The 12,072-nt window shown below is 59.8% G+C and overlaps 1 protein-coding gene across 1 annotated transcript in view; it reads right to left on the reverse strand.

Annotated features, from left to right (window-relative positions):
* Positions 1-11,526, reverse strand: part of LOC308491603 (BRCA1-associated ATM activator 1-like) — a gene marked incomplete at its 3' end in the record, with an annotated part of 12,874 nt that extends 1,348 nt beyond the window's left edge. The window contains exons 1-14 of the mRNA XM_081035431.1: positions 11,398-11,526; positions 10,504-10,647; positions 8,005-8,159; positions 5,501-5,648; positions 4,755-5,127; positions 4,354-4,470; positions 3,169-3,260; positions 2,425-2,543; positions 2,163-2,349; positions 1,851-1,924; positions 1,083-1,185; positions 886-984; positions 586-761; positions 6-308 (exon numbers count right to left, since the gene is read on the reverse strand). Coding sequence (XP_080891557.1) covers positions 6-308; positions 586-761; positions 886-984; positions 1,083-1,185; positions 1,851-1,924; positions 2,163-2,349; positions 2,425-2,543; positions 3,169-3,260; positions 4,354-4,470; positions 4,755-5,127; positions 5,501-5,648; positions 8,005-8,159; positions 10,504-10,630 — 2,073 coding nt within the window. The 5' untranslated portion in view covers positions 10,631-10,647; positions 11,398-11,526. The remainder of the gene's footprint in view (positions 1-5; positions 309-585; positions 762-885; positions 985-1,082; positions 1,186-1,850; positions 1,925-2,162; positions 2,350-2,424; positions 2,544-3,168; positions 3,261-4,353; positions 4,471-4,754; positions 5,128-5,500; positions 5,649-8,004; positions 8,160-10,503; positions 10,648-11,397) is intronic.
* Between the last annotated feature and the right edge of the window lie 546 nt (positions 11,527-12,072).

The raw sequence follows: 12,072 nt of genomic DNA on the forward strand, positions 1-12,072 counted from the left end.
AGGGCCTGGGCCAGCTGACCAGGTGGGGCCACCTCCGGGGGGGCCATGGCACAGGGACAGTGGGAGGCGGGCTGGCCCAGCGTCTGAGCCAGGAACACCAGCGCCAGCTCCAGGCCCTGGGCCCGGACCTCCCAGTCCAGGTCCTGGCTCGCCACCTGGAGCACCCTGGCCACAAACTGCTCTGGGTCCTCGGCCACTTCGGCGTGGCCGTCCCTCAGCCACTCAGTGAAGACCTGCATGACAGCCCTCCGGGGGAAGCCCTCCGAGTCAGCGGACAGGATATGCAGAAGGTCCATGAGCAGGCTCTTCTGGAGAGAGGAGAGAACAAGAGAGAGGGGGGCTCCTGCTGACTCGGGGCACAGCAGAGGGAGCCCCCCGACAACGCGCCTACAGGCAACGCGTCCTACGGAGCCCTCCAAGGCTCGACTGTCCGATGGGGGTGACCACACCCAATGACAGGGGTCCTGGGAGGCTGAGTGGGAGATTCCGGAACATGCCTGACAGAGCCCTGACCCAGACCACCCACCCTGGGCATCAGAACAGCTGTTGGGGATGGCCTGCCTGCATGGCTGTGCCGCCTCCTACCTGCTGGCCTCCTGGGTGCTCAGGGCTGGCGGGGGTGGCGCGCAGCCCCTGGCTAGAAAGCTGCCCCATGGCATTCACCGCACTGGCACGGACGTAACTCTCAGGGTCTCGCAGGAGCTGCTCGGCGAGCTCGGGCACCTCTGAGGCCAGGAGTGTGTGTCTGAAGCCAGCCTGCCCTGGGGGTCCAAATGCCAGAGCCAGCTGTGACCACAGGTGGAGCCCGCAGCTCCCCCCACTCCAGAGGGCCGTCTTGGTGGCCCAGGCTCCCAATGTGCCAAGGCGCCCGTGCCCTGCACTCACCTCCCCAGCGTATGGTCAGCTGGGTCAGGAACTCGAGGCCCGAGTCCCTCACCTCCCAGCAGGGGCTGCACAGGCGCTTCTGCAGCACAGGGAGAAGCTCTGGGGCGGGAGGGCGGTTCAGAGTGGCCCGGCTCACACCTGCCCCACCACCTCCATCCCTGCCACCCCTCGCTTTACCCCTGGGAGGCCTGGGTTACCTCTGACGAACTGCTGGCTGTGGGGTTCCATGTCGCAGCAGCCAGAAGGCTTGGGTGAGCTCCGCAGCCACCTGAGCGTGGCCTGGAAGGCCTTCTTCAGAACCTGGGGTGGGCAGAGTGGGGCTGCAGGTCAGCAGGGGCGGCCGTCCAGCCTGCCTGCCGCTGTTCACCTCTCTGTGCTCCAGCCCCTGCCATGGGTATGAGATGGGGGTAGGGGGGTGGGCACCCACGCCTCGTTTCTATGAAGCAGAAGCACCGGGAAGCAGAACTGGCATCCCAGACGGTGAGACAGAGAGGAAGCCGCCCTCGTCAGGACCCACCCTGCTGGGGAGACAGCACTGCTGCCCTGAGACATGACAAACTCTGCCCCCCAAACCCCAGGAACCCGAGTGGGCAGGCCTGTCACCCAGAGCCCCACCGCTGGCTCAGCAGCGTGTGGCATTAACTCTGTACCCACCAGGGCCTGACTCAATCAGGAGCTGTGAGGATGGTACGTTTGTGTCTGCAGGGAACACTGCTGAGCGTGTGGGCCCAAGCGCAGGGGCCACCTGGCTCCCACTCACGCCTCCCATCGAGAGCCCCCCTAAGAAGCCTGCACGGCACCGGCTTTCCTTGGCCCAGCACCGGTCTTCATCAGCACAGGCCCTGGGCCAAACCCCGCAGTCCTGCCCCTCAAAGCCCCCTCTGGCTCCCATGAGGGCTGCAAGGGCTTTCCCCCAACTCTACCTGCCTCCCCCTCCCCACCTTCCCCGCACCCAGGGCCTGTACCGTGGGGCTGGAGTCAGGGCTCTTGAGGTATTCCAGGAGGACGGCAAACACCTGCGTCACCAACTCTTGAGGGCCTGAGACAGACATGGGTAGGTGAAGTACCCCAACGTCCCACTCCAGGGCCTCCCTGGCACAGGAGGGACTGCGTCAATCCAAGGACAGCAGGGGCAGAACCCACTGGTCAGCTGAAGCCCCGCCCCAGAGACAACACGCAGCAGACAGCAGTCCCAGGACGTCTGGGAGCACCAAGGAAAGTGTGGCTTGTGGGGCGTGGCCAATGCCAGAGCTGTGCGAGAATGCCTCCTCACTCACCTAATCCCTGAGCCAGGGTCCCCAGGAAATCGAGGGCTGCTCGCTGCACCCGGACACAACCCACCAGGATGACACAGAGGCGGCCCCCCATGTCAGAGGTGGGGGCTGCCGAGCCATTGCAGAACCTCAGGACTGCCACCGCAGCTCCAAGCAGGGGCGCCTGGGGCCAGGGTGAGGGACGCTGGGGCTGGGGAACAAAGCAGGGTCAACAAAGGCCGTGAGGCACGCCACCGGTGTGGACGCCAGCCAGGGCCACACCTACCATGGGCTGTAGCAGCTCCACGTGGGCCAGGGTCTGGCACAGGAGACCCACACAGGTCGACCTGGAGGACAGGAGCGCGTCTACCGCGGCGGAGCCCCCTGCGGTCCCAGCCGGCAGGCCTGCTGGTCGAACAAGAAACAGCTCCTCTCAGTGGGCCATCTGCTGCACAGCCACCGGCCTGGCCCCCGGTCACCACCCCCTTGGCCACCACCCGTCAAGACATTAGGACTGGGTGACTTGCCCAGGGTGACGTCCAGCTGGCCAGAACTGGGGTCAGAACCTGTCTGCAGGGCTTGCGAGCAATCGAGCCCCAGCCCTCCCCACTGCCTGTAGGTCAGGAGGCTCAGCTCTGTCCGACGTGGGCACCAGTGCTGAATCCTGTGCTAACCCCCCACCTGCAGCGCGGCTGAAGTAAGTCACGTCACCGCAGAGGAGACCCGCCCGTCCGTCAGAGCGCAGACGGGACTGGCGCAGGGACCACTACATGGCCCAGGCCCGAGGCTTGCAGTGGGGGAACAGAGGCCGGCTGCTCTGGGGCCACCATGATGCCCACTGGGGTGACGCTGCCCATTACCTCTGGGACCAGGACGTGAAGCCGTGAGCAGCAGTCACAGCTAAGACGGCAGCCCACGTCCCACCACCTTTATTCCAAGTTGGGCAGCAAGCTCGGTCTCCTGCTGCCCATCAGCCTGCCCTGACCAGGGTCCCACCCTCCCGCGCCGCCCCACCCTTCCCAAGGAGTACCTGGGAGCCCAGGGGCCTGAGCAGCGGCTTCCAGGACACAGGCCAGGGGCTGGAGGAGGACACCAAAGGCCTGGGCCCTCAGGGTCTGTGGACTGAGGACAGAGAAGGGGATGAATGCTGCTCCCCAACCTGAGGCAAGCTGGCTGCCCTCCTACTGGTGGCCCCAGCAAGTTTGGGGCAGAGGGGCCGGCACCGGGCATCTGGGCACCCCCTTGACAAACAGCTTCCTGGCAGGCAGGGGAGGCACCCAGGCCACGGCGTGGCGCTCCATGGGGGCTACTAAGAAGCGCCTCCCCAGGCCCCAGGAGCAGCCCGGGGGGGGGGGGGCCTGGCCACAGCCCCGCCCCTCCAATGAGCGTGCCAGCCCAGAGCCACGGGGCAGTCCCCACCTGCGGGAGCATTCCCAGGCGCTCCATCTCCCGCTCGGTCGAGATGTCCTTTCCTACATCTAGAAGGGGGGCTAGCCGCGTGCTTGGACCTGGGCTGGGCTGGGGGAGCTAAGCCAGCACAGAGCCCTCCTTCTAGGCCGGCTCCTCGGTCCTCCACCCACTTGGACCACTTCCTCTCTGAGCACCCAGAGGCCCTGGAGACCAGAGCGGGTCATAGCTGTTCCCACCCCTCTAGGGAGTGGGTCCCGAGGCCACTTTCAGCCCTGGCCCAGGCCAACACGACCGGTTCTCATCCACACAGAACCCTGGAATGACGCCCCCATCCTTCCCGCCTCTTGGGACCCCATGCACACTTCCAGGGGGCGGACATCCCTGTCCCTCCAGGAAGCTGTCCAGACATTCCTGCCTCCTGGGTCCCCCAAACCACCCCGCAGCCCGTAGTACCCACCCCAGGGTGTGCACATGGTAGCAGTCCGGGGTTCACAGGCTGAGGCCACAAGGATGGGCCAGAGGACAGTGGGGTGAGCCAGTCCAGGTACCACCCCAGCCCAACTCTAGGCAGAGACGCTCCAAGAGTCTGTTTTACGCGTGGAGCCTCTACGGCTGTTGTTGGAGAGGTTATCCTTCACTAAAGAATGCGGAAGCCGCCGCCTGCACCAGGGCCTGGCCTGGCGATCACCCCGGATGGCACCCTGCGACTGCTCTGGCTCCCGGAGCCCCCTGTACTCCCCTGACCACGGAGGCCTGGGCTGAGACCTCTCCACTGCCCCCGCACACAGTGAACCCCAATCCTCACCAGGCCTGCAGTTTCAGGACCCCCAAAGCCAGAGGCCCTGCTTGCGTGCAGCTCAGATGGCTCAGGGTCTGTGCCAAGGTCTCCCACAGGCCACAGTCAGAACTCAGCACAGGAGAACTGTAGAGAAGGTGCCAGAAAAAGAAAGTGATTCCTGTCCCACCACCAAAGGCCACACAGTGCCCAGTGGGGCTGCTGCCCTAGGGCTGGGCGTGTCCACCAGGCAAGAAAGGTCCTTCCCAGGTGTGGGGCTTTCAGACCCCATGCTGTTCCTGCTACTGGAGGCTGAGCTCGAGGAGCCAATGAGGTGCGGCCCCAGGGGTGACCGCTGCCCTGGGGCCTCCCAAGGGAGATGAGCACACCCCCCCTCTGCCCCTGCCCAGCCGCGCCCCTGGGGACCTGACCGGGCCGCGCTGAGGAGGAGGTCCACCAGCGAGTGTGCGGCGGGGACGGGGTCTTTCTTGAGCAGACAGGCCACGAGGGGACTCAGCCGCACCCAGAGGGCTTGTGTCCAAGGGCTGTGGCAGTGCCCGAACGTGGTACTCAGGACGTTCAGGGCCTGCGTGACCTGCGGGCTGTCGGCGGAGTGCAGGGACTCTTCTATGTGGTCCACAATCTGCTGGGCACACGTCGGCCAGTCAGAAGCCTGCGGGTCGGGGTGTTCCTCGGCCTGGCCTCGCATACACAGAGCCAGGACGTGTGCCAGGAGTTGCCCAGCCGCCGAGGCCACAAACAGGCTGGGGTCTCCCTGCAAGGAGAAGATGGTGCCCAGGGCACCTAGCAGGGAGGGGAGGGGAGAGAACAGGGTTCAGCGGAGACATGGCTTCAATCAGCAGACGCCGGAACCCCAGGGCAAGGGCTTGCGCACGGCCTGCAGGAGGCGCCCTCAGAGGCCACGGCCCTCTGCTCCGAAGCCAAACACTTGGAGCAGCAGTTTCACGGGCAATCAGCACTGTTTCCTACTGCGGCTTTAAACCCACAGAAGCCTTCTCTGCTTCCCCATTCCTTTCAGAGCCAGCCCAGCTGCTGGACCTCCCCTGTGTGCCCAAGGACACTAACCCCTAGTTCCCCCAGAAAGCCCCGTGACACCCAAGCCACTTCTGGAGAAGAGAAGACAGGCAAGGTGATAGGGGGCATGCGGGGCACTCACCGCAGCCCACCAGGAAGTGCAGGGCGCTGGGGTGTTGGGCCAGGGAGCGCAGGCCCCAGATCCAGCCACTGCGCACGGTGGGGGCCGTCCAGGCTGCTCGGCCCAGGGGGCCTGACTCCCCGAAGAGCCCCCGCAGCAACTCCCCCTGCTGGGAAGCGGGGGAGGAGTGTGACTTGGGCATGTTCCCAGGGCACAGGCGCTCAGAGACGACTCTCCTCTCATTGGGGCTGTCCAGGCACTTGTTTGGGGAACTTTCCCATGTGCAGCCAACAGGGAGCCCCTCGGCAGCCGTGCTCCTGAGCCGTGGCAGGTGGCCACCAGTGCCAGCCAATGGTGGCCACAGAGCCGCTACCTGCCTCCCAGGAGAATGGTTCATCAGTCCCGTCACAGTTCTCCAGAGTAGCACCACCAGCTCCGTCTCCACAGACCCAGCTCTGACCAAGGACCCCCAGGGGTCTCCACAGCCTACTGAACTCCTGAGCTTGGCATGTGGGGCCACCAGGGCACCACCCACCTCCAGGTGTCCCTCACCCAATGCCCCAGCACACCTGGTGTGTCAGGCCTGCCACCCCCACACATTCAAACCCTTACGACCGTGGGAGCCCCCAGCGGATAGTGGCTAACTCCCCACTCAACCCCCATCACCGTACAGATGTCCATGGTACAATTTCCTGCCGTTTGCGTAAGATTCTTCATCACCACTGGGCTTCGGCTTGGTGTGTGGGAAAGCCTGGCACTGCCTCCACAGAGCGAGCCCCCACTGGGGTAGTTACTGGCTCTGAGCCTAGTCTGTCTCGATGACAGGCCCCTGCTCAGCCCAGCCCAGGCCATGGGTATCCTGCCCAGCAACAGCCCTACCCCCAAGGGACAGAAACCGTCCAGTCACCTCAGGCCCAGGACAGGGACCATGGGGCCTTGGAGATGCACCTTCAATCCCTGAAGGACAGAAGTCTAACTGTACAAGGACCACAGGCCTGAGGGATGCTGCTGGCAGCCGCTCACAGGGAAGCCCTCTGTGGGACCCGCCTTCACTTAGGGGGCCCCCAGGGGCGGCTCACAGCTGATGGGAGGATACCAAGGCTCCACCCCCACCTCAAGCAGACTGTCTGCGAGGCCCTGGCCCACACACTGTACTGCCGACAGCAGGGCCAGTGCTGAGCAGCAGGCCACGAGGGAGCCTTGGGGCTCCCAGACCACCCAGCAGTCTGAAGTGGCAGGTGGAAAGGAGATAGGAGGCCAGCCCAGTGCTGGGGGCCTGGGACAGAGGTCAGCAACCTTTGCCCTGCAGCTCAGAGCCTGCAGCTGGCCCATGTTCCTTGTCCCTGCCTAGAGGGGACCAAACTAGACTGAGGGCAGTCAGCAGCAGCAGACTTTCAGGCCTCCAAAGCCACGGCCGGCCTCAGCAGGAGGAGAAGAGGAAGGAGGAAGGAGGATGGGAATCGGGAAGCACCCAGGGTACCAGCGCAGCTGGGAAAAGCTATCTGCTTGTGACTGGGCATTACTCGGAGAGAAGCAGATGATGAGACAGGTCCCTCAAGCAGCCAGTGACCTCAGGGTCTAGTGTGAGTCTGCCAGCTTTGTGAGATTTTTATACAGGGCCTGCACTGTCTCCTTATCTGGGAAATGAAGACAGAGTCCCGGCGGGCTTGTTGGCCACAGCTCCTAGGATAGCACGAAGGGGACTTTATGAACTCTCAAGTGCTTGACAAACGGCAAAGCACCACAGGTGAGGGTGGATGACGGCACATGAGGAGGGCAGGCACAGTGACACCCTAAAACACACTTCAGCGCAGCGAGGTGCCACAGGACAACCTGGAAAGTCTGCCCCACAGCAAGCTGGGCTGGGCAACTGCTCAGTCAAGGAGAACCCGTACTGTCCTCCCCACAGGTGGCTCTGACACAGCCGCCCCGGGGCTCGCAGCAAGTGGGTGCGCCTCCACGACTGGGTGAGGCTCTGCACGGTGCCAAGACGCCATCACCGTGACTGGCAGGACCAGACAGGCTGCATCAGGGATCAGCTGACAAGGCCAGCTGCGCCCGCCAGGGGTGCACAAAGTTGTAAGACACACAGCTCCGGGGAATTCTCCAAGTTCCCATGGCTTGCTGCTAAGGAGAAACTGTCGTTAGTCAGCCATTCATTCAACAGGACCCATGGTCTCAGGGAATCCTCCGGCACCAGAGACAGGCATGATGCTCACCTCTGTCAGGGCAAGAAACCGAGGCTCAGCGGACATGAACGTGGGCACGTCCAGCCAGAGGGTAAGTGTCAGAACAGAGTCAACCCCAGCTCTGTCTTATTTCCAAGGATTTGCCCCTTCACCCTGATCTCATTCCTGGTGAGTTTAAACTCAGGAATAAAAACCTTATACAAGACACAGCTGGGGTGGGGAGGGGGAAATGACACAGAGACTTAGAGAATGTCACAGCCACCATTGCTTTATGTACCTGCAGAAAAAAGCTGCACACCTCTCAGCAGGCCACTCGGTGGGAAGGCCCAGGCTTACCTGAAGATACTGGAAGCAGTTTTCCTGGGCTGCCAGAATCCCTGCAAGACGGAGTGAGAAGGAGAGGACTCCGGAGCTCAGGTCCTGGGGTTTCAGCACCTGGAACAGCAGCTCTACCAAGCAGGGATTCTCCTGTAACAGCAGGACACTGGACCCTGGAGACAGGCCCAGCCAGGGAACATGTCACCAGGGGCACAGCGTGACGTGTCCCCCAAAGGACCACTATTCTGGCAACTCCCAGACCAACTTTCTTTCAAGTTGTTAGAATTAACAGTTTAACTGGGAGAAAACATTTACAACAAAGGACTCATAAATTTAATACAATGCAGGGAACAAACTAGAAAGCCAACACCTCAACAGCAGGTAAGGGACATGGACAGGAAATATAAATGGCCGACAAACCTGAAAAGATGTTCTGTCTTGCTGATTAGGAAAAAGAAAGGCAAATTCAACCAGAAGACCATTTTTCCCCTCTCATATGGATACTGTTTTCTTAAACTGAGAGTACCTGGTGCAAGAAAGTCCAATGGAATAGGCATTTTCACCCAGACCGGGCATTTGAAATGTCTACGCTCAACTATGCTGTTGTTCAAAAGTACCGATGGGGGAAAAGGTAATTGGCAAAGGCTGGGAGAGTTCCTGTAGAGGGCTCGTGCTGAGAGAACTGCTGAAGGCTGTGGTTCAGTAAGGAGGAAACGAGCAAAGCGAAGAAGAGGGGGGCAAGAAACGGAGACCAACAGGCTCATGGGCAAATGTGAAAAGGCACTGACTTTAACTTGTGACTTTTTTATCCAATTTGCCTGCAAGAATAACCACTAAAGAACATAAGTGGAACGCATGACTTCAAAGCCATAAGAAAGAGTTTAAAAATCTGAAAGCTTTATCAATCCAGTGGAGGGCAGATGATGAAGGAGCAAAGACAGACATGGGAAATTTAAAAAATATGAAAGGATATGGTGAAAATAGGTTCAAATGTAACAGTAAGATCAACAAATGAAACATTAAATTGTTAAAAGAGCTGTTCGGATTAAATTAAGAGCCAAAGGCTAGCAACATACTGTTTATAGGAAGCGATGAAGCGTGACAACACAGACCAGCCCAGAGTAGACTGGTGAAAAGAGACAGCAGGCAAATTCTAATTTTAAAAAAGCTGGTGAAGCAAGAGTAAAATCAGACAAAACCAACTTCAAAGCAAAAAGCATTAACAGTGCTTTAGGAAGAAAACTCCTTGTTCAAAGAGGCAAATCCCAGAAGACATAACAGCCTAAGCCTGTAAATACCTAACCTAACTTCAAAGTATATATCAAACGAAAAAAAGAATCTCAAAAAAAAATTGTTGAATGCACAATCTTAGTGTAAGATTTTCCCATACCTCTGAGAAACAATTAAAACAAATTAGCAAAAACACAGCAGGCGTGAGCAACATAAACTTGAACTAAGGATGGAAACTATATAGATAGAACACTTACGTAAACTGAAATACAGAGGTTTTCTAATCCCGATGCAATAAATTAGAAATCAATAAGAAAGACTGAAAAGAAACCCCTTTTTCAAACCTAAAAGATATACCCTTGTAAATAATTTATGATTAAAGAAAAAAATCATAATGAAAAGCATAAAAAATACTTGGGACTAAATACAACAAAAGTACTACATAGTAAAACTTGTAGGGTGCAGCTAAATGATACTTTGAGGGAAATGTGTAGCCTTCGATACATGTACTATTAATGGAAAAGAAGAAAGATCTAGATATTCAAATCAAAAGAGATTAGAAGAACAGCGTAAACCAAAGTAACAAATAGCAGAAATCAATGCCATGGCACCTATCCTAAAGCAGTTATCAGCCAAGAGAACAAACGAGATTTATGCACAAGGAAAGGCATGATGGCATTATTTATAATAATAAAGCATTAGAAACACCACCTAACAATAGTGGAGTGATTACACAGAATACAGCAACTAACATATAGTCAATAAAATCAATGTGTTCCGTATGGAAAACACCCACTCTAATGGTAAGAGAGAAAAGGCATGACACTAAGTTGTATTACAGCGTGATCTCATCTTTATAAGAAAAATACAACTTTATAATGTGTTAGGAATAAAGGCTGGAAGGAAATAAAAATGTTGACGGTGGTTTAATTCTCCTCTTTACTCCTTTGTGTTGTTCAAGTTCTATTTAAATACATGTATTACTTTCATAATCAGAGAGAAAACGAAACCGATTTCTTAACAAAGAAACAAAAAAAAAATGCATCGAGAACAAAAAACTCAGCTTGTAGTGCCCTGAGCCACCCAGCATGTACTCGACAGCAGGAAGCCTGAACGGTGGCTGGGACAGGCTAAGGACTTCAAGCTGTCGCTGTCCTGGTCACTCCCTCGGGCTGTGGCCAATGGGTCCCGGATTAGTCAGGAGGAACGTTTAGGATGTGAAGGGAGTGACACCAGACACACATCCCTCCCCCGAGGCAGAGGAGCCCTGCGCACCCTCCCTCTTACCGGCTTCGGTCACCGACTTAAACCAGTCCAGCAGCTTCTCCAGACAGGTGTCGTCGGCCACGGGCTGCCTGGGGTCCGCCAGAAGCGCGCAGAGAGCGGGCAGCAGCTTGGAGCACTCCGGGTCCATGACGACACCGCAGGTTCCTGCGGAGGAAACGTGGGCGCTGGACCCCACCTGCAGGCCTCACAAGCAGCCCGCGCGCCTGCTCGGGCCGGGGCTGCAGGACCAGACCCTCGGCGCACTGCGAGGCTGGAGGCAAAGCGTCGGGCTGCGGGCGTCCCGGAGGCAGCACAGGGCTGGCAGGGCTGTGACCCGAGGCACCAGGCCCTCGGAGCTCAGAGCCGCCAGCCGTGGACTCGGGTGGGCGGGGGGAGCGCGGCGCGAGCGCGGCTGCGGGGGGCCGGGGCCAGGGCTGCGAGCGCGCTCAGGCCCCGCCACGTGCGCGGGGGAAGAGTCTCAGTCGGGCTGGAAGTGTCCGTCCGTCCCCACGGGGTCGGTGCGTCTGCCGCCGACAGCCCCGCGCCGGGCACCGTGTACACGTAGGGAGCAGCGCTCCCAGGGGACAAGCAAGCCCACAGCCCGTGGTCCGCGGTGAGGGAGCGCGCCGCGGAGCGCGCGTGGGTGGCCGGCGACCGTCGGGCTCGGGAGTGGGTCTGCCTGGGCCGGCGTCAGCCGGCCACGCCGGGAGAGGCCAGGTCCCTGCGGGAGGAGCTCCCGGAGGCCGCGTCACTTGCAGGCCTGGGGACCCGCCGCGGACGCCGAGCCCGGGCCGGTGGCCGAACGCAGCCCTCGCCGCGGACGCCGGTCCCCGGCCGCTCCCCCGCACTCGCCCTGGGCCCGTGTCCCCGATCGCCGGCCACGGCGATCGCGACCCTCCCTCACGCGCGCCTCACCCGCTGCTCGTCCGTCCGCCGCCACGGCTCCGCCCACGCCGCCACAGTCCCCGCCCCGGGCCACGCCACCAGGTATGAAGGGGGCGACACAGGCCGAAGAGCGGGTTGGGGGGGGCCCAGGGAACCACTCCGGGAACCCAGAGACACGGACGCTGGGAACGGACTCAAGCGGAGAGGGGTGGGGACAAGCCGGAGCCAAACTGGCCCCCGCAACCCAGCGCCACCCACCCCCGGACGCTCAGTGGTACGTGCCCACGAGTCCCGCCCGGAAGGCGGGGCTTCCCGAGGAAGAGGTGGGGCCATGCCCGGAAGGGGCGTGGCCTACCCAGCCACGGAGCCGTGCGTCTGCGCTGGCGGGACGGAAACACGTGCTAGAAAGGGGCGTCGTCGTCGCTGAGGCGCAGGCCGTAGCTCTGGGCGCTGGGGCCTCCGGGCCGTTCACGCTGCGCCGGGAGACTCTCCAGGCCCGGGGTGAAAACCAGGCTCAGCTTTCCAGAGAGTCCGTTTTTCAGCAAGATCTTGGGGTCAACACCAGGTATAAGAAAATAGAAAGCAGAATTCCTATGGGTGTTGTAATACAATGAAAAGGGAACTCTAAACACCTTGATTTTAATTGGGGTGCCACTTCGGACAACCACCCTTCCTGACCTCCGCCTCCCCTTACACTATTTGGGT

The sequence above is a fragment of the Rhinolophus hipposideros genome (assembly GCF_964194185.1).
Source record: "Rhinolophus hipposideros genome assembly, chromosome: 23".
NCBI lineage: Eukaryota > Metazoa > Chordata > Mammalia > Chiroptera > Rhinolophidae > Rhinolophus > Rhinolophus hipposideros.